Source organism: Columba livia, chromosome 2 (assembly GCF_036013475.1).
Source record: "Columba livia isolate bColLiv1 breed racing homer chromosome 2, bColLiv1.pat.W.v2, whole genome shotgun sequence".
In the NCBI taxonomy this organism is placed as follows: domain Eukaryota; kingdom Metazoa; phylum Chordata; class Aves; order Columbiformes; family Columbidae; genus Columba; species Columba livia.
This window is the reverse complement of record NC_088603.1, coordinates 59691637-59717271: the sequence shown is the minus strand read 5'-3', so window position 1 is coordinate 59717271 and position 25635 is coordinate 59691637. Positions and strand designations below refer to the sequence as shown.

General features: G+C 39.0%; 1 protein-coding gene across 7 annotated transcripts in view; it reads left to right on the top strand.

Annotated features, from left to right (window-relative positions):
- Nucleotides 1-984: 984 nt before the first annotated feature.
- EZH2 (enhancer of zeste 2 polycomb repressive complex 2 subunit) overlaps nucleotides 985-25635 on the top strand; it is a 49590-nt gene continuing 24939 nt past the window's right edge. For 2 of the 7 annotated variants that reach the window (XM_065052124.1, XM_021298047.2), the window contains exons 1-3: nucleotides 19796-19919; nucleotides 20351-20479; nucleotides 23380-23496. In XM_065052124.1, coding sequence (XP_064908196.1) covers nucleotides 19803-19919; nucleotides 20351-20479; nucleotides 23380-23496 — 363 coding nt within the window. In that variant the 5' untranslated portion in view covers nucleotides 19796-19802. Of the gene's footprint in view, nucleotides 1125-1289; nucleotides 1431-8447; nucleotides 8605-19795; nucleotides 19920-20350; nucleotides 20480-23379; nucleotides 23497-25635 lie in introns of those variants that run through there. The other 5 variants (XM_065052126.1, XM_065052127.1, XM_065052129.1 and 2 more) reach the window with 5 other exon arrangements.

Below are 25635 nucleotides of genomic sequence, written 5' to 3'. Positions count from 1 at the left end.
CTTGCTGCTGCTGCTCTGTTACGGCTCCCACGACAGGGTTGGGCAGGGTTTTGAAAGCAGGGAAAAAGCCAAGAGAAACAGCATGATGCACAATAAAAAGGGCAGATGCCGGTAAAGTTTGGGCAAGCAAAGGTCAAACGAGACAAAACGAAGGCGCGCCACGCGGCTCTGGAAAGTGACTCAGCCAGCCGACATCCGCCGGGTGCGCAGGCTGGGGCCCCGGGGAGGAGCGCGGCCGCCCGACCGGGGGTGTGCGGGGGCTCGCAGGCTGCCGCAGCCCACCCTCGGCTCTTTCGTTGTGGTGCCGTGAGCTCCCGGCGGACGCCGAGGCGGGCGGCGGGCGAGCCGGAGGGCGAGCCGGCGAGAGCCGCCCTGAGCGGCAGGAAAGCAACAGGCGGGGAAGCTGCGGGGAAGCGCCCGCCCGACCGCTGCCGCTCACACAGACTTTCCCGCCCTCCTGCCTGGCGAGCCCCGCGCCCCTCCCACAGGGCTGCCCACCCCCGCTCGCGCGCCGGCGGGACTGTTAAAACCGTTACGGCTCTCACTTTCGAACTGATTCAAACTCGGCGAGCAGCGCGGCCCCTCCCCGGGCTGCGCCGCGCTGCCTCCCGATGCCCGCCAATCCTCTCTCCTCCCTCCTCCCTTCCCACCCTCCACGTGAGGCGGCGGAGAGTTTCAAGCCTCTGCGGCCCGGTGTGCGCCGGCCCCGTCCCCACTCTGGTGAAGGGGGAGCCGGGGCACCGGAGACGCGAGGCCGGGCCGGCGGGCGGGCGGAGGACAAGGCGAAGCACGAGCCCCGCGGGCAGCGCGAGAACAAAGAACTCTCCCGCCCGCCTCCGCCACCCCCCCGCACGTGGGGAGAGGGCTCCCGCCCCTCGCCCCGCCCACCGTCGCGCCTGATTGGCGAGGAGGGCTCTGTCCGCGTCCATCCAATCGAGGCGGTGCTCAGCGCTCGCCAATGAGCGCGATGCCGATTGGGCCGCCGCGTTTGGCGCTCGGTCCGGGAGGGTGAATCCGGCAGCCGGAGGCTGAGGGGAGGGAGAGCGAGCGAGCGGCGCGGCGCGGAGCTGAGGGCGGCAGCGGCGGCGACCGGGCGGCAGCGCGAGGCCGGGGCCGCCGGGCGGGTGAGTGAGTGAACGAGCGAGCGACACCTCGCGGGCTTGAGGCGTTGGCACTGCGAACGGCTATTTATAACCGGCTCTCTTTGTAGTGGGGGGAGGGGAGGAGGGCGCAGAGGGAGGGAATGGGGCGGCAGAGGGGCGCCGGCTCCCGAGGAGCAGTCTCCTCCCGTCCCGTTCCCGCGGGCGCAGCGAGAGGCGCGGGGGGCGCCGGCGGCGAGACGCGCGCTCCCGGCCGGTGACAGCTGAAGGGAGAGACATGGAGTCTGAAGTGCCCTTTGTCTAAGTTGGCTCCGTCCAGCCCGGCCGGCGGTTCGTGTTCCGACCCCAGCTCGGCGGAGCGCAGACCCAGGCAGGAGGCTTAGCTCGTCGTTCCCCGCTCCGAGGGTGGGAGACGGCGGCGGGAGGGGGCCAGCGTTGCGAAGGGAGCGGGAGAACGGGGAAGACTCGGCGGTTTCCTTCCCCTCCTCCCCGTTCCTGCTGACTGCATGCGGCGGCGGCTGTTTCAGGCGCGGTTTGATTGAAGGGGTGGAGGGGACGCATGTGTGTGCCCACTATTCACACGGCGAGTTCTCGGAGTGCCCGGCGGAGGAGCCAGTGTACCCCGGGTGACCAGCGTGGCACATGGCTCTCCCCCGCTGAGGCGGGCTCCCGGGAGGCTCGGACAGGTCCACCCCGGGCTGAGGCGTGCTCAGCCCCCCCGGAAGCGGGGCGAGCCGGGCGGGGAGTCTGAGCGTGGCCCGGGCCGCCCACCCGCACCCCGCTGCCCTGGAAACTGGTTTTGGGGCTCGCCGCCTTTCGGGCTCCCGGTCTTGGGGAGGGTTCGCGGTTCAGGGAGGGAGTTTAAGAGAGGGAGAGGATAAATCACTCATGCGGCGGCTCCGGCGAACTTTCTAATCGTTAAGGGCACTGTATAGTCCTGATTTACCAGAGCACTGCAATAAAGTTCATAGGGAGCTGGAAATTCTGTTTTTTGGATCTAATGTCGCTAAGCACAGGTATACAGAGCGCTCTGTAAAACAAGGGTATCAGAGAAGGTGTGGAGGAGAGTACTGGGCAGAGCTGTCCCTGAGCAACAAATGTATGACTGAATAAAGTAATCGGTGTGTTGCGGCATCATGCGTATGTGTTCGACAGTAACAGGTATTCATGGCGATTCAGAAATAGTTGTTAGCAGACAAAATAAAAGCAGTCTATACATAGATGCAGCAGGAATGGGATAATAAACTTGTACATTGCGATACTTATTTCTAACTTACGAAGCACTATCCTTATTTTATTGAGCTAAAGAAAAGGTGTGTGATTTTTTTTTTTTTAATTATGGAGCTGAAAGTTCAGATTTTTGATCTCTGACAGCTTGTAACAGTTTGAAAAAGGTTCCAGGATTGGTTTGTCTTTAAGTCTAGCAACTGTGGTTTCAGCTCTTATGAGTTTAGTTCTTACTAATACAGATTTCAGTGAAGAGTTTTACCAGCATTTTTAGTGTAATCTTCACTTCTAAAATGGGTTTTCCTCATAGAAAGGTTCATTTTTTTTAGGGGTTGGCATGTTCAGATTCTTTATGTGACTTATCAATTTAAAAGGTCATTCTTTCTTTGTCCCCAGTCTATATCAAATTCAGAGTCTGGGTAATGTTTGTTTGTGGTAACAATAAAGGATCTTCAGAAGGGTGAGTATTACTTGTACATAGTGTGCTATAACTACTCTCACTTTAGATTATTAAAATGTGAATATTTAAGATATATAGAGTCTTTCAGAGAGCATATTTCCAGATCTAGAGAGTCTTTCAGAAAGCATGCTTCCAGTATTTTAGGAGATATGACTCAAAAGTTTTGTGTGACGTGTGGAATGTTTTTAACTTTGAAATCTAGTGCTTTATGAAGTACTGGCTTTAAGATTGTTACATTTTGGGTTGTGGAGTTTCCTTTACGGGAAAAAAAAAAAAAAAAAAAAAAGAGAGAGGAAAAATAGTTGTGTTTTATTTTTTTTCTTCTTCTGTCTATGTGAGGAATGAAGTAACAAAGTTAATCAACCTGTAGAGAAATCTGTGACAGTAAGATGTTCTATGAGATACCAACAGCTATTTTCATCTGGAACTTAAAAGAATTCAAGATTCTAATTTAGGAAAAAAAGTGGGGGGGAAAAAACTTTTTCAGTGATTTTTTTTTTTTACTATGTAGTTTCACCCTGAAAAGAGACAGATGTCGTCAAAAGGTTGTAAAATGTCATTCTCGGTTTAAAATGAGCTAAAGTGGCAGTGTGCAAACTTAGACCAGAAACTTGAAATTCAAGCTCAATTTTTTTTTTTTTTCCTTGCTGTATTTTTTCCCTCTCTTGCTAGAATGGCCAGCAAGCAGAAATATGGTGTTTTTATTGAAGATACATATTCAAATGGATTTTTGTTTGTTCTGTGACATTGCAGCATTCATAGGTTAAATGTAAATATATTTCGCAGTTCTGCTTACCTGCAAAGAAACTTTGGTTTAGTGAGACGGGAATTTTTGTGGTGTATGATTGAATGCACTAACTGTATTATATAGAAAGAGCGCAAGCTATCTGCTGCTTTCTGTAAAGAGACTTATGTCAGAATAACATACATCTGACATTTAGCACACTCCAACAATATTCCCAGGAAAGATGGTGCACTCTAAAATTCTTCTCAAAGTTAGTAAAAAAAAAAAAAAAAAGTTATTGTCAAAATTCGCAAGAAGATTCTGCTTCTTTAGCTGTATATACCATGTATGCATTTTAATAAGTTCACAGTTACAATGTTAACAATTTTAGATGACAGTACTATGTTCATATGATTGACCAGTGAGAGTTAATATTTAAAATGGCTGCACTAATGACAGAAGGCATATTTAATAAATATTTGCTTTATGTTGCATTTGAGTGGAAGTGCTTTGGGAAATTTTAGTGTCACCTGGAATCTGAAAGTTCTGCAATTCTACTGTTAATGCATATAGATGCATCTTGGCTAACGTGAGGAGAAGTTATCTGTGAAACTTAAGGGGGAATAGAGTTTTCTTCAGCAGGGATGCTGAAAATCTCAGGAACAGGAACTGGTCTCTGCTAAGCAAGGAAGTTTACTGAATTAAGTAGGTCATCTTTAGAATTACCTATTCAAGCAAAATTCACTTCACTAGATTAAAAACATGGAGGAAATGTACTATGTACTGTAAATCTAATTCTTAATGATTTGATGAAGTATTTGAATAATACATTAGGAAACAAGACTGCTGCTAACAGAAGCTGAAGAACAGTAACGGGAGGTTTACTTTAATGTTAAAGCTGCTACCCACCTTCTGTTTATACTGTCAGCAAAGTCTGTGGATAGCAGTGCTGGGCTCCTGGAAATGGTATCTGATTGAAGACAGACTCTGTCTGTATCTATAAATTTATAAATGTAGCTGTACATTTAGTATCTATCTCTATGACTTGTACAACTGTTCTAGAATGGCTAAGTCAATCTTTAAATGGATGAGTTACTTCGGTACTGACATAGTTTATGTGATAAATTCAGTAAAGTAACTATGTCTGAGAGGAAGAAAGGTGACACAAGGAAAAACCTTGTATAAAATGGATGCAAAAGAAGGAGAGGTGTTTCACAGGGGAATAATAAAAACATTGGTTACAAGTTAGACTGCTTGGGTTTGGTTTTTAGGTCTGAGTATATGCTCAAGAGTTTTGTTGAACTAAGGATTAAAAGGAAAACAATGTACAGAATTATGAAATAGATATTTTACCCGTTCTCACAGAAATTAAAGACTTTGGGATGATGCTGTGTATGTCTGCTTATGGATGGGGTGAAACTAGAGAGTGAAATTTGTTGAAAGAGAGAATAGGTTCCACTGAGATCCAAGCAAGAAACAGTGAAGTTTTCAAAAACATGTTAGTGACAATGCTGTGTTCTGTAACTGATAATAGTAGGTAGTTTGAATGTTACAGGCTTTTTCTCATTGTAGTCCTAGATTTCCACTAAGATGTGTCAGACTGTAGTCTTGAAGTCTGGATCCTCAGTGAAACAGAGAAAACTGCCTCCAACGTTATAGTCAGAATATATAAATTAAAAAGATAAAGTAAAACTAGTAAACATGGGTTGAGGCAACTCTTGAGAAGAAGAGTGCAAAGTAGAAATATAATTTGTATATAATACTGAGAAATTAAGCTTCTTTTTAAAATAGTGGAAAAAGAAAGGAATTATTAAATATATATGAATTATTTAACCACAGACTTGTAAATTGACAGTCATTTAAAAATTATTGTGAGAGAAAAGGATGTATTTTAACATCCCTGCTGTGTCCAGAAAAAATTATAAACAAACAACAACTCCCCATCACAGATTAATGTGGGTCAGGCCCTTATTTTAGGAATCTTTTGGCTGATGTCTGTATAGAGGATGTTTCAGTAATTGTGTCTTTTGCTCAATTTGTCAAAAATGCTGTTGTCTTGGGAAGATTTAAAATGCATTCTGTGCTTCCTTTCTAATGGTAAAATCAGTAATGCTTTTAAGGTGAGAAGGCCATTTGGAAATCTAGACAGATACTGTGCATATTTGGAACACTGTAGATAAAAATAATGATGTAATGATGTGAGTGGATCAGTGCAGTATTGTCATTTGCTTGAAAATGTGATATAGTACTTCCAAAACTTCTAATTTGGATATATACAATTTCATCAATAAATGAGGTAAAAATGACACCTTACTGTGTACAAATAAAGACTTCCTTGATATTCAATTGCAGAAGAGCTTGAGAATTTGCTTTTAGCTTTATTTTTTTATATATGCATATGGTGCCTGATTAAATGATGTTGTATGTGTAATTATGCAAGCAAAGTAGTACAAATTGCAGTCTGCATTCTGGGATTTCTAAGATGTGAACTGAAATTAAGTCCTTCAAGGGGGTATGATTTCCTTATACTCTTAAATTATTTTTTAATCTAGAACCAGGGCTATTTCCCTTGACAATTTTTGTTGTGTCTGACTCCTTCCCATTCTGCCTTTGATGAGATTGATTCAGTTTTTCCTGCCATGCATTCTCTTTTCACAGCCTGTGTGTTTGCTTTAAATCAGATGTAATCTAAAGAAGCAAAGCCTTTCAAGGGAAGGAAACTCAAATCTTAACACTCATATAGAGATTTTTTTATTTTTTTTTTTTAATGTGAGCTGCTTTCCTCTTTGTGTTCTTTAGCGTGAGTAAATTTGACAAGCTTTATATTTTTGTGTGTAGTTGTCTGGCTTCATTTTTTACTAGTAAGATAAAAAATTCTAGAGATAGAATTCAGTTTGCTTCTGTCAGAAATCAGGCAGATGTGTGTTACAGATGCTTGATATGCCTGTGAAGCTACACCACGGCAAATGGTTTGAAGTCATTAGGTTATTGTTGTCTCTTTTTTAATGATACAATTTATAGCTGTGGGCAGCATAGAATTAGTCCTTTGCGATAACTTCTTCCAGCTATATGTTTGTGCCATGTTTCTAGTGAGTATTTATTACTAATGTATGTAGTGCAAAGTTAAATCCACTGTTTAGCTATTAGAAGAAGAGATTGACTATGTTGTTTTATTCTTAAAACAGCTTAACCATTATTGGTATTCAATCCATCATTGCTTTGACCAAATCCTTTGAATATGTAATTCCCTTCCACAGCCTAAGAGAGCCGAGTTTTTCACTGAAGGGTATGGGGTATTGGGGGTTTGTTTGCTGTTTCTTTGTTTTGGCTCAGATTTTTTATTCTGTTTTTAAGATAAACTGTTTCTCATTCATTTTCTCCATTAAATCAAGCTTCCGGGAAAGTAGTCTCTCTGTTTTTTCCCTTTGTAAGCAACACAGTCTAACGTGTTGATGGTTTCATCCCCATATACCTTATAGAATAGGGATGCCATACAGTAGACCCAGTTATTTTGAGGGCTTTAACATGAGAGCTGTGTCAATAACTCTTATTGTTGCTCTCATCATTTGAAGTTCACTTTGGAATTTTTCAGACAATTGGCAAATACCTGTTCAGCTCCAAAATCTGTTAGGCTGTTCTACAATAAATTCTGCATACATAAATGCGTAAAGTCCCTCAAAGTTTAGGCCTTTTGCCTATGCAGGGAAAGAAGTATGGAATAGCTATTCAACCACTCGATCCTTATGTGGCAGGGCTTTTTTTCCAATATGCTTTTGTGTGTATGGATTGAGCTGAAGAACCTGTGGCTATTTTAGACTGTTTAGAGTAAAAAAGGTGTGTCCACAAAACAAGTTTGGGTGAAATAGTCAGTGCACTTCAAATTCACACCCTAAATTATTTTGCCTGTGGAGACATGCCTTTAGTGTTCCCAGCAAGTGTTACTTTTTCTGCCAGATTTACCCAGGCTATCAAAATGCTAAATTTTAAGAGACGGAGGGGTTAGGCAACAGAGGTTATGTGGAATGTGTGTGGAAGTCATCTAACTCCTCTGGGTGTCTGCGAATTAATCTGGAGAAATTCAGAGGTATGCGTTTGAACAACATGAAGGTGAAGTTCAAATTTTATGCATAAAGCTTTTACTTTCTCATGACAAGTAGCCAGGCTTGGTCTTACGTAAGAAATGTGGGATGATTTTAGTGGTGATTTGTAAAAAGCATGATCAAAATCAGGCTTGAAATTTTTCTTGCTGTTCTGCTGTTTGGAGTTTTAAAATGTTTTATTTAGTTTTTGATCCAAATAGTCTTACTCACACATGCAAACATGGTGTTTATACATGCAGATATCCAAGTAAAAAGTAAAGTGTTGCATTATCTGCTGCACAGTGTTTTGCTGATGTTCCCCAAATTGAAGTGATTTCAGTTGATTTTCAGTTAGTGCCAGTTTTGGTTTGATCTTTAATATAAAATACTTGGTTATGATTTCCCTATTCTCCTTCCCTCTCTTCCCCAGCCAAGCAGATGAGTATGTGAACTTGTTATTTTTATTTCCAAACCAGTATTTTTCTAAAAGTATCAGATGTTGAAATGTTCTAGAAGAAAGCAATAATATAAGTAAATCAGAAAGTTTTTCTTTGAAATGGTTACTTTTACTCCTTATGTAGTATTCAGTAATTATTTCATGTCTGGTTTGTTTCTCTAAATCCTGAAGCTGTAGGGACACAGAGAAAGAACTGGATTTTTGAAGGGAAGAATACTTTTGCGAGTTGGAGGCTTGCATATACAGACTGATTGAAGACTCTAATAAGGATTTATCTTTTAATGACTGTCTGAAAACAAATTTTACTACTTTTTTTTTTTGTTGTTCTACTCTTGTTTGTGTAAGGAAATATATTTGAAATCTGATTATTTGTATTGAAATATCATTTTGTTATTAACAGACATTCTCTACTGAAGAGAATGAAGCTCTGAGAAGTACCCATACCATTGTTTCTTGAAGAGTAAATGTTCTAAATGAAAGATTCCTTCTTTATGGTTGGTAGAAAATCTGAAATAAGCCTGTTTTCTAGAACAGTTCTGCTCTTGGATCTTACTCAGGTACATAATGTTTTATCAATGTATAGTTAGTGTCAAAAACTTTTTTTCCTTTTTTCCTTTAAATTTTTGAATCAGATTGATTAAAATTATTTTAGCTATTAAGAACCACAGACCACTTTGGCTATATTTTCTGAAATACTTCTGGAAGGTTTGAATTATTTATAAACTCTTGAGTTGCAAAGTTTTTAGCATGCTGGCAGATAGGGTAAGAAATCATGAATATCTGGTAGTTGCTTTGCTTTGGTAGTTTTCTAATCCAGAAAAAAAAAAAACATTCTAATGTAAAACCAGCAAGATGATAAATTAAGATTTCACATGTTTTTCCAGGAAGAAAAAGGGAGTAGAGGCACATTTCCTTCTCTTTAATATCCAAGAGCTGCTTGACTTCTCATTCTTCTCTTTCCTTTCTTGACTTTTGTAAAGAGCTGGAGTTAGTAATGTCTGCCTTATCAGTTTATAATAGTGGTAGAAACTCCTGAAAAGAATATTCAAGCAATGTAGTGTTGAACTATTTGTGTGAATTAACTGTTTGGGGAGAAAGCAAGAAATAAAATATTTTGGGAGACTTTTTTTTTTTTTTTTTTTTTTTTTGGTAATTAAATCAGGTGGGGAGCATGATTGAAGAAAATGTGAGTTCTGTGAGCCCTAGAGTTGACTTGTTTCCCTCCTGTCTTGTTTGTCAGCAACTGAACTGCTCTCATTAACTATGTGAAGTGAGCATTTGATAAAAGTGGTATGAATTAATGTATTCAGCACATGCAGAAATTGATCTGCAGGCTTAGGTATTTAGTACATAGACAGGGAGCTGAAACTTGAATGTCTAAGGCCAGAGTTTAGTGTCTTTAGATGGGGACAGAGTGGCTGGATGCTCACTTTTCTTCATTTGAATAAGCAAAGATATTTTCAGCCAGAGAATTTCCTTACTTCTGCCAGTGTCTGACTGCAAAAATGCTCATGCTGTCAGGAGGGAAATCATAGCACGGTTTCAGGAACGAGTGGCAGGTAGAAGTGCTTCTTTTTATAGCAATGCCAGCATAAAGTAAGGGTGATGCTTGAAAGTCCAATCTGTTTGGTCCTCCATGCAGTTTTTGTCTGGTATGTTTGGGCAGTAATGAGAAACTGTCTTTGAAGAGACTAATTTAACAGTTAAAAACAGTCTAGAAACAATAATTCATAAAGAAAAGTAGATGTGCTCAAGGCAAGCAGAAGTCAGGAGTTAAGTATAGGGAGTGAAACCCTATCCTACCAAATCTGGAAATTGGACAGAAGGTTAGAATTCCTAATAGCTAAGATAGGAGCATTCTATAGCAAAATCTAGGGGTACAATGCAGAATTGTAGTAGTGTATGTAATTATGTTACGTACTGGAGCAGAGAGCAGATATGGCAGTGAGTCTTCTGAATTGTGGTTAGCTGCAATGGCATTACTTGGGCAGGGGTCTGCTGCTGTTGGTACATCAGTGTCTGCAGCCCTAAGTGGTGTTTCTCCCTAGTAATTGGTTTTTATTTTTCATGACTTTCCTGTTGTTGTTTTTTGGGATTTTTTTTTTAAATATATATAATGTGAATTCACACTGCAGCTTTTCACAATGCCATGACACTTGCAGTCATTCATGAATCTGTTGCAGAAAACATACATAACTTAGTTATCTGTAAGCCATGTCACGTTTGATTTATGTTTGCCATTTGCATCTAAGTTTCTGTAGAGGATGTATGCAGAAGGATACAACAGCCTTGTTATCATAGGAGAGCTGAAAATCAGCCATTTAGAGGGAATTCTGATTACAGATGCAAGGTATTGCCTATGTTATAATTTGGTAACCACTCCAAATATTTTTAGTTTGGGGAATAATACTGCAAATAAAAATATAGTCATTACAATTAATAAGTTAATTTGGTAGTAGTACTACTGCAAATAAATAGTTTAATTGGATTAAGTATGTCATGAAACTGTAGTCTTAGTTCACTGGTAGCTGTTCATACAGCTGTAAGATAAAAGGGTGTATACAGTTATTTTGTTTATGATAGACATGTTGATCAAAGTAGTATGTGGTGACCAGATATGAATTTGCTACAAAATGTTGATTTAAAGTTTTTTTTTTTAAAGCCTCTTTTGAAATAAGCTGAAATTCTTAATCCAAAGATACAGAAAAGCATCTCAATAGTCTCAAATATCCTGAAGTGTCAATTGGGAGCTATTAACTTAAGAAGCTGCTGGGATAGTAACAAGGCTGAAGAAAAACATTGTGCTTGGAAAGAAATAACTGCAGAGGCATGTTATTCGAGTGTCAGGGAAGCAGGTCATAGAATAGTTGTGTATTGTGAACATGTGTATTGCTGACTTGCATATGTGTATCTTCTAGAGTGTGTTTAATTTACTTAAAAATGAAAAAGGTGGAACTGAAGTCTGAAGAAAAACAAACAAAAAGAACCAAACCGAACAAAAGAAAACACCAAACCCCCCAAGCAAACAAACAAAAAACCAAAACACAACCAACCATTAATGCTGCGGGGTAGAGATCAGGCCTCTGTTTTTCTTTGCACCAAGTGCAAAGCAAAGCTGTAGTCACTTAAACAACAGCAAGCAAAAGGTCTGAGTGACACTTCAAAGGCATGAAGGTTGGGCTATAAGAGAAACAGAACCCCATTAGGATAAGAAGACAACTAATTTGAAAAAAAAGCCCTCTTTATTTTAAACGTAATGGTAAGTTTATAGCAAGTATGTAGCATTTTAGTTAGACTACATTTTTAATTAGTGAAGAACTTACAGATCTGTCCTTTTTAATTATGATTTCTAAGAGACAGACATGAAGGTTCCAACTGTACTGCTGAGCAGAGAAAGCCTCTTTCAAATGAACGAACTGGATAGTAGTGGGAAGGAGTGCGTGAACTGACTAGTTGATAGAATTATTAGAGTTGCTAAAGGAAGACTGTAAAATAACAAATATTTCTACTGATTAGAACAATCAGTGATTACACACCAAAGAGTTCAGTCTGATTAAACTCTTATGCATTTTAATTCACAAATTCTCGTTCCCTTGATAGTAGTAGTGTATTCCAAATTGTACCTGTAGCTGATTGAGATACCAAGAATTTTAGAACAGAGTGGTGATTGTTTTCATCTTCTGAAATATTAAACTGGAATTTAAAAGCCAAGCAAACTCCATAGCATCAGCCTTAAAAATAGCATGGTCCTTGGTTTTGAGATGGCTGGCCTAGTTCAGAGTTGTATTGACTTGTAGAATAGTTTAGGTTGGCAGGTACATCTAGAAATCATGTGATCCAGTCTCCGGCTCAGGCAAGGCCAACACTGAAATTGTCTTTTCTAGACCACTTTTGAACTGCTTTCAAGACTGGAGATTCTAGCATGTTTCTGCTTGATGCATTCCTATGCACGCTCCTGGTGAAGAATTTTTTTCCCATATTGATATGAAAACTCTTTCTGTGTTTTGTCTGTTGCCTCTTGCACTTTGATTTTGAATAGATAAATATATCTCAGTAGAAGAGCTAGAATAGTGCTCAACTTCTGTGGTCACCTGGGTTTAGGTCTCATTTGTGTAAGAAAGCAAGCTGTTCAGGGAAGTAGGTCTTTTATGTATTGGTTGAAATTCTTGAAGTGACTCATCCAAATTTGATAAGGCCCAGAAACAGGCAAAACCATGACACACATTTTTAAACAGACTGTTTAGGAGTTCAGGATCCTACATGTCATATTCTTAAATAATTTTATTAAGAATAAATGGAACATGCCTTGAAGTCTTAGACTTGTACTAATAATAGGAAATGGAAAATAACCATTGTTAACCATTTATTTGAATGCATGCAGTTGTTGTGAGTGGCTGTGTTGGTATATATGAGGCAGAACTGAATTGAACAAACCTACACTAGATTTTAATTTGTTATACACATCTTCTGTATTTGTCTTGCACCGGCAACTAATGTAGACAAGTTACAAGTGGTTCCTGCTGTTTTTTTGCCACTTTTTGGAGCAATCTTTAGTCGACCTATGGATAGCAGGAAACACGCTTCTTGAAAGATACTTGCACAGTAGTTTGCCACATTAACTGCTTTGATTGCTCAGAGCCTTGTAAAGAAAAAAAAAATTACAACATGAACAGTATGTTGTCTGTGCCATGGAAGGTTAAGTGTTATAGGCTAAGACAAGTGGATGATATTCTCTAATCATTTGCTGACATTGGCAGGGAGAGACCTTACTTCTTTCCCTTAACTCTTCTGGTTACAGAGTTCCTCTTTGTGTGCTTATCAGGCCAGCATGAGCAATTTTTACTTTTTAGTTCAATTGTGAAACTCTGCTTCTTTTGAGTGCAGAAAAGATCTGATTTGATGTAACTGATCACCTAAATAAAATTTGTCATTTTTGCTATATAAATTCTAGCTGAGATGCGGAAGTAGTGTAGACAGACAATGAAGAGAAGAATGTATGACATTTTAGGATCCCACTTTCCCAGTCCTAGTCAAGAAATACATTGAGATGTACTTGTTGTCAGCTTCCAAAACCAAATAGGTAAGTCAATGTGCTGCTTAGTTTTAGTTAAGTTGAGATGATGTTCTTCAAAGTTAAATTCTGTTGGGTAACAGTTAGTATGCTAGAAGCCACTGATTATGTCAGGGAGTAGAGAGTGAATTTGATAAATCTGTTTCAGTGGAGGCAAAGATTTTAAGTTGTTGGTGCATAAACCACTCTGCAATATTGTAGTGACAGAGTGCTACTTTTGAAGGGATTCCACTAATTGAAATGTGGTTTAGTGTTGCAAATAATAATTGCAAGTTACTAACTGTATCACAATAATGGGACCTTAATTGTGATGAGACTGCTCATCACAAAAGTATGCCTATTTATGGCAGCAGACCTTCTGCTTTTGGTGTTGCCATATTACCTGAAAGGCCTGCAGCTGCCATCAGTCTATATTGGTGTTGGGGGTTGACAGTAAAATGTCTTGGATGTGGTTGTCACCCAAATACAATACAATTGAAACAGAGGCTTTTAATTCTGCTTGCAACTCAACGTTTTTCTGCTAACTTGGTGGGGAGGAAGAGGAAGTATTCTGAGATTTGGATGTTTGATTTCACACAGTTTTCTCAAATTCCAGAACATGGAATCTTGTTAGAGTTAATTATGAGTGTTTCTGTAACCTACTTCATCTGCAACAGATGAAGCCTGTCAGAGTGAGGAAGGGACAGGTGAACTGTTTGGAGTTACCTGCTTAGCTCAGTTCATGAACTGTCTAATTTCATTTGGATACTGCCAAACAGAGCCCAAAAGAGGTTAAGCCTTTGTATGCTGTTACAAACCTGTTGGCATTTATCTGCCTGAAAAAGTGGTACAGCTGGCATGGGTGGATTAGTATATGTTTCCTGTTTCTGGTTGTTAAGTATAATTTTTCTGTATTGGTAAAACTGAGTGGCAGAGAGATGATGTGGCTTGACAAACACTTCTGTTGAAGCCTAAAATGTCCAATTTCAATTCTTTGGGTCTTGTTCCTGCCCCAGTGTTGCCCCCCCTTAACTTGTGTTGATTCAAAAATTAATGTGGCTGCTGAACCAAAGCAGCATGTGAAGCTGATTTTGTTGAAAAACTGTATTTGAAAACAAAATGTGTCTATTTTCTGGGCTGTGCAGACCGATTTTTTTTTTTTTTTTCCTGACCTAGTTTTATTGGTGGAATCATAAGCACTAGAGAAGGCTAAGCAAAGGTAGAAATGAGTGACCAGGGGCCAATGGTACAATAGACAGGTGTCTTTTTCCAGATAAAACTGACACCAAATAGCATTTGAGGAAGGTAGTTGAACTGATGGTAGCACTTGATATAAGTTCTTTCTCTAAATTTAAACATCGTTTAATGATACAGAACTTCAACATACAGAATAACAACATGAGGTAAATTTTAAAGTATAGATAATATCTTTAGGTATTTCTTGATTAAAAATAGGTTGATCTGCCCTGTAAACTTAAAATACCTCATTCCTATAATACAGAATAGTGAAAAAACACACTACAGTTTACTCCCATTTGTTTCACTAATTCTGTAAAAGAGTAAATGTGGTTTTGTAGTGAAAAATTACTAATAAACTATGTTAACCTTTTCTATGTTGTATTCAGAGCAAGAGACTTTTTTCAGTCAGTCTGGTTTCGTATCTGAAATACCCAAATGGACAGTGGCCTTGGGAATATTTTTTTTCCCATGGAAATGTGAATGTGCTCCTTTACATAGATAAGTTTGAAATAAAACCATGTTTTGTTTTGCTTTAGAAAATCCAGAAAGTAGAGTAGCAAGCAACTCTAAAATTTCAAGGCATATTTTTTTGTGTGTGTGGGTCTGCTAATAGCTCAGGTAAAAAGCCCTTTGAGGTTCTGGGAGTGTCATTCTTCCCCCCCACCCCTGCAGCTTGCATAACTTAATGTGGTGGTAGTATTTATTAATAGCAGCTCTGAAAACACAGCAGTGAACAATTTTACTTACTTAGCCTAAGAAAGTAATATTGTTTCTTGACCATAGTTTTTTTTCATGAATCTCTCCATGCTGTTAACAAAAGTTTGTTATAAATAAAAAAGATGCATCTGGCAGATTACTTTGTTAATTTATAATGAATGTTCAAGTCAGAGTTTTTGAAATCTGGCAATATGTATGTGTTTTATTGATAGCTTATTTTCAAGTGCTTGATAATTTTAGCAAGAGTCTACTGGAAGCTGCTTACTCTGGCAAGGTTTAAGATAGGTTCATAGAGAGTATTGTCTTGTTTTGCATTTAGGGTGCATGAAATAATATACTAAAAGTAAATTTCAAGAGTTTATGAGTAAAAAGTTTAGTTTAACATAGCTGAAAAATACTTAGCTACAGTTGAAGAATAATTTTGTTGTATTATGCTATGTAAAATCCTGTAACATAAGAGATCATTTGAGTTTTTTTTTAATGAAGTAGTTTTTGGGAAGTTAACAACTTTAGGTCTAAGCTTAATGCATTGATTTTTAATAAAAATATTATTTTAATACTTGATTTTTTGTTTGATTGTTTTATAGCAGGTATGGATTTTTTTGCAGGCTTATGGAAAAAAAAAAAAAAAATTTGTTAATCCCTTCCGTTGCTAAAATTCTGCTTTTTGAGTTGAGCATGAAAGTTGTCCTAAATTCTGCTGCCTGAGCAAAAAAATTTTTAGTTTGAGAAAGCATAGGAGGGTGTGGTGGGGTGGGGTGTTGTTCCCCCCCCCCCTTTTTTTTTCTTTTTTTTAGACTAAAACCCAAGTTATGCGGATACTTGAAGTTCAATAATGACTTCAGATAGGGTTTAGTATATAATAATTTCTCCATTAGTGCTGTCTCCATATTTCTCCATATATGCTGTCTGGATCTGATAACAGTTTACAGTTAAAGAGCACACCTACATGACACTCCTGAGCAAACTGATGTATAAAACCAGTGCCTGATTGTGGTGTCATTGCCCACACTAGTTTTTCCTCAGTGTTGGTCTGAGTTCCTATCAATTCCTTCCTTACTTTATGATTGTGCACAGGAATCCACAGTTGTGATCATGAAACTGATCTGTGTTTCAGAAAACAATCAATCACAAAAGTGATCTTTTTATTTGGTTTTGGTCAGTTTAACCCAGCTTGCTGTGCATGCCCTAAAGAAGAGTGTCTGCTCTGAGCGATTGTAAGATGCCATTGCTGCCGAAGAAATTACTTGAGTAGATACCTTCATTATGTAGGTTTGAATTTAAATAGGTAAGTTTGTGGTACCTGAAGTGACAGCTCATGAAGCCAGCTCAGATGCATGCTTTGAGTTTACCAGTGCATCCAGTCCAGAGAACTTAGTGTAAGTATGTTGCTGTGGGCATGCTAACAGTGAGTAGGGGGAAGGTAATGTAATATTGGTATGGTTTTAAATATTGTGTAATATTTAACACAGTTACAAACTCATAGCATTCTTTTAAAAGGGCAGACCCCCTCATTTGTTCTCCCTTGCTTTCCACTTGGAAAATTTTCATAATTTTTTTATTTTTCCCCTGAAATTTGGCAGGGTAGCCAGAGGAGCTTAAATATTGTCTTGGGCAGCAGTATGACTGCCTGAATAGACTGCCTAATTTAGAGAATTATCTGTGTGCTTGTCTGTTACTGATGGATATTGCAAAAGTGATTGAAGAAAAATAGGACGTTTTCTTTAAATAAAACGACTTCTGTGTTCTGTATTCAAAACAGGAGAAATTTGAGCTGAAACTTTACTACACGTCTTTGTCTCCCATTGCAAATTCTCAATGTATTGTATACACTTTGGCTGCTGAAAGCAACTATTGGCTGATTTAAGCTTATAGGCATGAAGTTTCTTTAAAATTTATTGTAAAGAATGTGGATCTAGTGCATCATTATGAAATGCTTAGCAGAGTTTATTTAAAACACAAACTTATATGCTGTACGACACTGCTGATTTTTGTTGTTTTTATTTCCAGCCATGTGAGCATGAGTAGAAACTGAAAAGAATAGATTAAAAGGATATGTTTGGTTTTGTGTCCTTGTAGTGTTTCTGGTTTGGGTTTGTTTGTTTGTTTGTTTGTTTTTTTAAATCAGTGTTTAGGTGGGTTCAGTATGTCTCTTTCCTAAAACCATAGTTCAAACTCCTCATTGGTCCAAAAAATATTTAGTTTTGTTAGTTTTCTTATATTTGATAGTGGTCTGTTTACAATTACATTTGTCTTCTAATTTGTAAATGATTTAATGTCCAGTTCTACCCACATGCCTAGGTATACTGTGCATGGATATACTCAGGCACTTGGGTAGCTATAATATTACAAGTAATGGAAAAATATGGATGGTATGAGAGCTGGCAAGCAGAGTGTAGAAACACTCAGCTGTATGTATGGAATATGCAGTGTGGGGTCACTTCAGTTCTTCAGAGCTGTGCTTTGGGAGGACTGGCTGGGTCCAAAGCACAGCTTTGGACCCGAGGTGTTTATTAAGGCTTTGTATTTAAGTGTGGCACATCACAGAATCACAGAATGTTAGGGATTGGAAGGCACCTCTAAGGATCATCTAGTTCAATCCCCCCACTGGAGCGGGAACACCCAGATGAGGTTACACAGGAATACGTCCAGGTGGGTTTTGAATGTCTCCAGAGAAGGAGACTCCACAACCTCTCTGGGCAGCACAAGCCACCTCCTTGCTTGCTGTGGCATCGGCATGGTTGCCCAAACTGGAATGAAACAGTCCATTTGTCTGTGGCTGTACCAGGTTGATGCTAGAATCGCTTGGGATATTTCACTACATTTCCCAGTGTTCCCTCTTCTGCACAGAGGGTGCAGGGAGTCATGGCAAGGATTTTCTCCTTAGTTGTGGTGCCTCGTAAGATCTGGCAAGGTTAGCTCAGGTTCTGCATGGGAGTCATTCTTTGCTGTGAGGTGGGCTTTTTCTAGAAACAATGTAACTGCTTTAGAGTTATGCTTGGTTTTTTGTATCTATTTTGGGGACCAGATAATCTGCCTGTGAATAAGGAGTTGACTGCTACATAGTTTCTTTCTTTTGGACAAAAGTTCTCAGGACTGGGATCTTCGGCAGTTAGGTAGTTTCTGCAGGGTCGTGGTGCGAAGAGGATAAAAACGTCGGAAAGAAGAAGATTATAAAACAATAGAAACAGCGAGGCAGGATTCAGAAGGGCAAATGGGGACAGAGAAGAGGGATATGGCCTGAGGGCTCTCAGAATCAGACCATTGCACTAAGACAATCCAGTATCATGTTTTTATTTGTTACATGGAAACTGTTTAACATTTTGCTGTCTTCTTAAGACAGGCTTAACTATTCTTAGACTGATGGGATTTAGCTAGTGCCACTTGTGCTGCTGTAGGGAATATTCTGAAACTTTGTATGAAAAGTGGACTTGTTCTGACAAATGGATCTTAAAATTCACTAGCTTTTCTGCTCTGCAATTCTAGCTACAAACCCCAGACAACATAATTTAATGAAAATGTATAGGCTTTTTTCTTGTTTAGCAAAATGAAAAGTGTGTAGTTTGTTACATCTCAGAGTACTTACAAGTGTGAGCAGTAGAAATGGTGGAATAAAGAGGTTTGGGGAAGGTTTTTCTTGCACATAGGTACTACTTTAAGTGGACCAATAGCTGGTTGAGACAATATCTACAGTCCTGAATTTGTCCCAGAGATTGTGTTGATGTTTCCCTGAAGTCCCTTAGTTTTCATTTCAGGGATGGGAGGTAGTGTCCAGTACCCTTCTGTAAGAGTTTCTCACTTTTTGCTCCCTCAGTCTTGACCCAGCATGAGCTGTCCTTGTCTGTGACATTTCTTATCCTCATTTCTCAGGTTTGGTTTATTAAATGTATAGTTTTTGGGGCAACCCTGCCCTCATCTTGTGTTTCCCTTGTTTCAGGATGCTGTCAAAATAGTAATTGCCAGCATAGTCACAGCATACAGTCCTTGATTCTGAAAAATGCTGAGCAGATTGGCATATTCTAGGAACCTATTTGGATTATAATGTAAAAATACAACTTGATTGCCAACAGTCCTGTAACATAAAAACGAAGCACTTGGTACTAGGCGGGTGATCAGTTAAAGTGGAATCAGTGTCCTGTTTGCAGCTAGTTGAACAGTTTGGGTTTGTGTACAATACTTAAGAAAAGAGCAAGGTCTCCGATTCTGGCTCTTTCAAAACTCTCTCTGAACTTCTGGATTATTTTGACACTTTGAGTGGCTGGGTAGGAGGATTGTGCTTGGAGTACCTCTTTGCACTTGAAATCAACTCCAGAAGCCTGTTCTAGGAGTTGATATCTTATTGAAGAGGACCACTCCTGTGAGGAGGGAAAGGCCTGTATGCCATGAATGAGCAAAGCTGTCCAGAAGTTAATTTACAAGGATTCCAATGTGTGTCTTTGCTGTAGGAATCTTGATTTGTTCCGCTTCACCCTTTTAAATCCATGAGGTACCTCTCTATATAGAGGCATTAGAAGTGCTTAAAGCAGATGTGAATGGTCACACTGATTTGTAATTAAAATTACTGTTTTCCAGTGTGTCTCAGTTAAATGTGTTGGGGTTTTTTGTTTGTGTGGTGTATTTCTTTTTATAATTGTTTGATTGAAAGGAATTAAAGGAATGTGTCCTACGTAACTTTGCTTTAACTAACTCTTTAAGCAGCAGTGTCAGATTTGGTGATATTAAAATGGCATTGTCTCTTGTAGGATAATCATGGGTCAAACCGGAAAAAAATCTGAGAAGGGACCAATTTGTTGGCGGAAACGTGTGAAATCAGAATATATGAGACTGAGGCAGCTCAAGAGGTTCCGACGTGCAGATGAAGTAAAAGTATGTAATCTTTTGATTCTCTTGTTTAAAAAAGATACAAAAATGGATTTTTCTTCTGAAGTATGAGTTGTACTGCAGTTAACACTTGCAATAACAATTTCATTAAGTACTTTGTTAACATGCTGATAACTTGTCTTAACTTTGTGATCTTAGAAACAGGTACAATACATTTATATGTAATTGAATCAGGCATGCTAAATATCAGAAAGTACTGTAGAGAGCAAGTATGGCAACTTCTTTAGCCACATACTCTTTTTAATTCCATTTAGATTCTAATTCCATGCTAAACCTCTAAGTCTCTAAACATGAGAACATGGCTTGAGTCGAAGAAAGGGATAATGAACTATATTGACCCTTGCTGACTTTTTTTTTCTTTAGTAAATGTTATAATGCCTTAAGATGTTGTAATGTTTATTGTGATTAATTTTTAGAGTATGTTTAATTCTAATCGTCAGAAGATACTGGAAAGAACTGAAATCTTAAATCAAGAATGGAAACAACGTAGGATACAGCCTGTTCACATCATGACTTCTGTGAGCTCATTGCGCGGGACCAGGGAGGTTGGTTAACATGTGTTGTGGTAATTCCACTTACAAGGTTGTTAGAACGTTTTTGTTTCGTTACTGGAAAGATGGCTGTTCTTTACTTTTTTTTCCAGCATGACATGACTTGGCATCAAAATATTTTTCTTATGAGTCTCTTAAAGAATTTATTTGTTGTTTACTTTGATCATATGATGATATATGATATGAAAACAATAAATATGTAGCAGGCTACTTAGCTTTGAACAATGCACACATGTGAAACTTCTTTATTCCTGATAATACTTGGATCATACCTCAGCGTCCTTTAATCAAACCATTTTGTCTCACTAATATTGGGAGTTTAATCTTGCTCCTGTTGGAGTTCTCCCCAGCAGTATAAATGAATACTTTGGTACTTACTGAGTTAAAGCACATGAAAGCTGTGACAAGGTCGTCTTTATATTTAAGTCATTTAACCACAAAGGTTTTAAAAGGAGCTAGTTGAGTTAATCCGCTCTTGTGTTCCACAAGCAGATTGGATGTTAAATTTGTGAAAAACACTTCCATGGTTGTGATGCAGTTTGAGCATCCAAACTGTCTTTTGTGTTGGTAAACTCAAACAGTGGTTTAAGCCTACTTCATCTTTCTGTATTCAGCCCAAGTTAATTTATCTTTTTCTTACTTGTTTTTTAGGCACTTCTCCAAAATAAGCGAGTTTAAAGATGTTTCATTTGTAATAATCTGAAAAGCTAACTCTTTTCAGTAGGATGAGAATTAAGAGACTTTATTGTGAATAGGTTTAAAAGAAAAAGCCAAACCAAAGCACTTTCTCTTCAAGAAAATTTGTCAGTTTCCCTTTTCTTAAAATTTTAGTGGGGAACTGGAAGTGTGCCACAGAGGTGTATTTGTGTGCATGCATGTTCTAATGCAAACAAGCAAGGGCTTTTGCCTGAGAGTTTTCTTTTAAACATGATTGAATATGCAGTTGCTCCTGTACAGCTCTATGCCTATTATGGTACTGTAGGATCAGAATTTCTTATAGTAATTGACACAGGTACACATCCAATTTTCACTTTTTTTTTGTCAGTAGAAGATCATTCCTCATCATTTGTCTTTCTTTTCAATATTTTTTACTTTGATTCACTGTTCCTTTATGTTAATTTCCTGCCTGAATTGTTAGAGCACACCAATTATTGCATTCAAATCCAATCTCTGTCTCATGAATCAGAACTCTAATACTTGATTTAAGATTACCATAATTTATAATGAGAGAAGTAAGGCAAAGAAATGGTGTGGTTTTAAAAGATTACTTCAAAATATTTTTTTCTTAATGTGCTCAATTTCTTCAGCATTGCCTAAGACACTGGCTAGAAGTTTAGTCACCTGATGGGCAGGTTTTGGGAGTGCTTTCATGTGTTTGGGGAAGACTGAAGGGCATCACTGGTAGCATAGGTTTTCCCTAATGGCTGGTCCATTCAGCACCAATCAGAGACCATAATGTCCTGTGCTAGCACAATATACATCAAGCTGAATTCTGCACCAAAACAGTGGGGCAACATAACTAGGACTTAGTACCAGACACTTTGAGTCATTTTGACGTAGCTCATTTGTCAGCATGAGACTTCTAGTTCCAAAGATAAAAGTAATTATTTTTTACTCTTGAATTTTTCTTTAAAAATAAGTGAAAAATACTCTAGATGGCTGCTAGAAAACCAAACATTAGCCCGAAATGGGAATAAAGAGCTAGCATAGGACAGTGTCTTGAATATTGATCTACACAGCAGAAACCTAATTTCATTTCCTATGGATTAAAAGGAAAATTAAAATCTGGCTTGTGCCATTCTACCAGGATGCTGTCTCTGTATACTGTTTGTTACATTACTTTGTGTATTTCTTTAGAAATGTGAAGCTGTGTTCATCTTTTCCTTCTGGAAAGGAGAAAGATCTTTTGTCTCCACTTCCTTTTTTTCCTTTCAGGTAGCTATGACAGCTGTTCTAAACTTTTTTTTACCTACCTCCGAATCCTCTTTGTACTTTCCCTGGCTTTGTATGTTCCTGTCTGCTTTTGTTTGTATAATAACTTTTTTTCAGAGTTCTTCACACTGCTGTCCAAGTATTTGAGAAAAGTTGATCTGTGTCTATTAACTGTTGAATAGGTGCAAGAATAAACTAGAAGTTGTCTGTATTTTTATGGCATGTTTATCTTTTCTAGGCTACATAAACCTCCAAATCTCTTCAAAAAAAGGAGTGTAGCTGAAAAACTCATTGATATGTTCAGAGTTGCCTATTAAGAGAAATTTTCATTTTTTCGTTGTAAGCGGTGACCATAATCAAAGGTTTGAGAATAGGATAAAAATAAGCAGACAGTAATGGGGAAACAGGGTAGGATTTAACATGATATATGGAAGGTTTGTTTCCATAAGATGTCTCGCTGGCATTAAAGGTGTTTTAATTTTTTTTTTTTTTTTTTTTTTTTTTTTTTTTTTTTTAAACCATAAATAATGGATGATTTTTGCAGTATATTGACCTGAAGCCAGGGGAATTCAGTTGCATCTCTGACGGCCAGAGTCAATACTCTAACAACAGTGTAGCTGCAACAGGTGCTAAATCTGTTTTGAGATAACAAACATAATTTGTATCGTAGGTTGAATAGTCTGAGTAAAATACTATCAGAGTCACTCATTAAATGGAAAAAGATGTAATGATCTATGGGCAAAGGTATTGACATATGAATAATTCTGGTGTCATTTTTTCTTGCTAGACCTTTTCTTACTATTATGTCCTAAAAATCTGATGCATTTTTTCAAAGGCTGATAAAGCTAATTTCAACGAACACTTGGAATTTCATATGTTGTAGGGTGTTCTGCAGAGATTTTTTTTTTTCTTGTTGTTTCTGATGTTGCTATGTAATTGTAACTTCAACCTCCTTATTTCAGTGCTCTGTTACCAGTGACATAGATTTTCCAAAACAAGTCATCCCACTGAAGACTCTCAATGCTGTTGCTTCTGTGCCTATAATGTATTCTTGGTCACCCCTTCAACAGAATTTTATGGTAAGTTTAATTAAAAAAGTGCTGGGAGGAGAAAGGTATGGCGAAAATGGAGGGCCAATTTTAGAAATAAACCAGCAAAATCTGTTGCCAGTTACCCTCCCTATCTTTTTGGTATTGGTAATAAGGCAGTAATAATCAGGAATAGGCTCCCCAAAATAAAATAAATTAAGAAGAAAAAGTAATTTTGATTGCAAAGTAAACCTTTGTCCTCAGTGAACTGAAGTATCTCTAAAATCTTGCTCCAAAGAGACCCTAAGTTTATTTAATTCAGGTGACCAAGCGTCTTGTATGGCATTTAACAAATGTAGGTTTATTTGGAAGCATAGAATTAGTGTAATGAGAAATATTTTCTGAGGGATATGAATGTCTTTATGTAACACAATTGACTGCATACCTGGAGCAGAATAATAATTTTTATGGAATAAAGAGAACTTAGTCTCCCCACATAATGGTTATTCTTATGTAGCAACTAAGTATAGCCTTTTCTTCTGATTAGCTTCACTGTATGCAAAAGCCATAATGTTAGATTTCTGATGTAAATATTTGACTTATTTGAAAGCTTAGCTTATTACAAATCTTTGTCACATCATTTTGTATGTGATCACCTTTGACTGGTTATTATGATAATAATTATAGCAAAGTTATCAGTATATGTACAGAGTTCTTCCACATACTTTTTTTTCTTGCTTTCAATTAATCAGTGTGTGGATATTTTGCACTGCTGCAGAATCATGATCAGCAGGAAAGTTTACATTTATTTTCTTAACAATAGAAGTTTCTTCTGTGGTATTGGAAGATACAGAATCACAGAATGGTTGGGGTTGGAAGAGACCTCTGGAGATCATCTGCTAAAGCAGGTTCACCTAGAGTAGGTTGATTGCACAGGAATGTGCCGAGGCTGATCTTGAATGTCTCTAGAGAAGACGACTCTACAACCTCTTTGGGCAGCCTGTTTAGGTGCTCTGTTACCCTCAAAGTAAAGAAGTTTCTCCTTGTATTCAGATGGAACCTCCTGTGCTTCAACCTGTGCCCGTTGCCCCTCATCCTATCATTGGGCACCACTGAAAATAGTCTGGTCCCATCCTTCTGACATCCACCTTTGAAATATTTATAAATATTGATGAGATCCCCTCTCAGCCTTCTCTTCTCCAGGCTGAACAGACCTGGCTCTCTCAGTCTTTCTTCAAAAGAGAGGTGCTCTAGACCCCAATCATCTTCATAGCCTGCGGCTGGACTCCCTCCAGTGGTTCCTTGTCCTTCTTAAACTGGGGAGCCCGGAACTGGACACGGTACTCCAGATTTGGCCTCACCAGGGGAGAGCAGCGGGGGAGGATAACCTCCCTTAATCTGCTGGTCACACTCTTCTTAATGTACCCCAGGACACTCCTGGACTTCTTGGCCACAAGAGCACATTTTTGACTAATGGTCAATCTGTTGTTGACCAGAACTCCCAAGTTCTTCTCTGTAGTGCTGCTTTCCAGCAGGTCAAACCCTAACCTGTAGTGGTGCCTGGGGTTATTCCTCTCCAGGTGTAAGACCCTATACTTGCCCTTGTTAAACTTCATAAGGTTCTTCTCTGCCCAGTCCTCCAGCCGGTCCAGGTCTCGCTGAATGGCAGTACAGCGTTCTGGTGTGTCAGCCCTTCCTCCCAGTTTGGTATCATCAACAAACTTGCTGAGGGTGCACTCAGTCTGTTCATCCATGTTATTGATGAACAAGGTGAACAGTACTGGACTTAACGCTCACACCTGGGGAACAAACTACAGGCTGCCAACCAGACTTTGCACCTTTGATCACAACCCTCTGAGCTCTGCCATCCTGCCAGTTCATGATCCATCTCACCATGCATTCATCCAGCCCACATTTCTTGATCTTGCCTATGAGGAGGTTGTAAGAGACAGTGTCAAAAGCCTTGCTGAAGTCAAGGTAGACAGTGTCCACTGCTCTTCCCTCATCTACCCAGCCAGTCATACCATCATAGAAGGCTATCGGGTTTGTGAAACGTGATTTCCCGTTGATGAACCCATGTTGACTACTCCTGATAACCTTTTCCTTTACATGCTTGGAGATGATGTCCAGAATGAGTTGTTCCATCACTTTTCCAGGGATGGAGGTGAGGCTGACTGCCCTGTAGTTTTC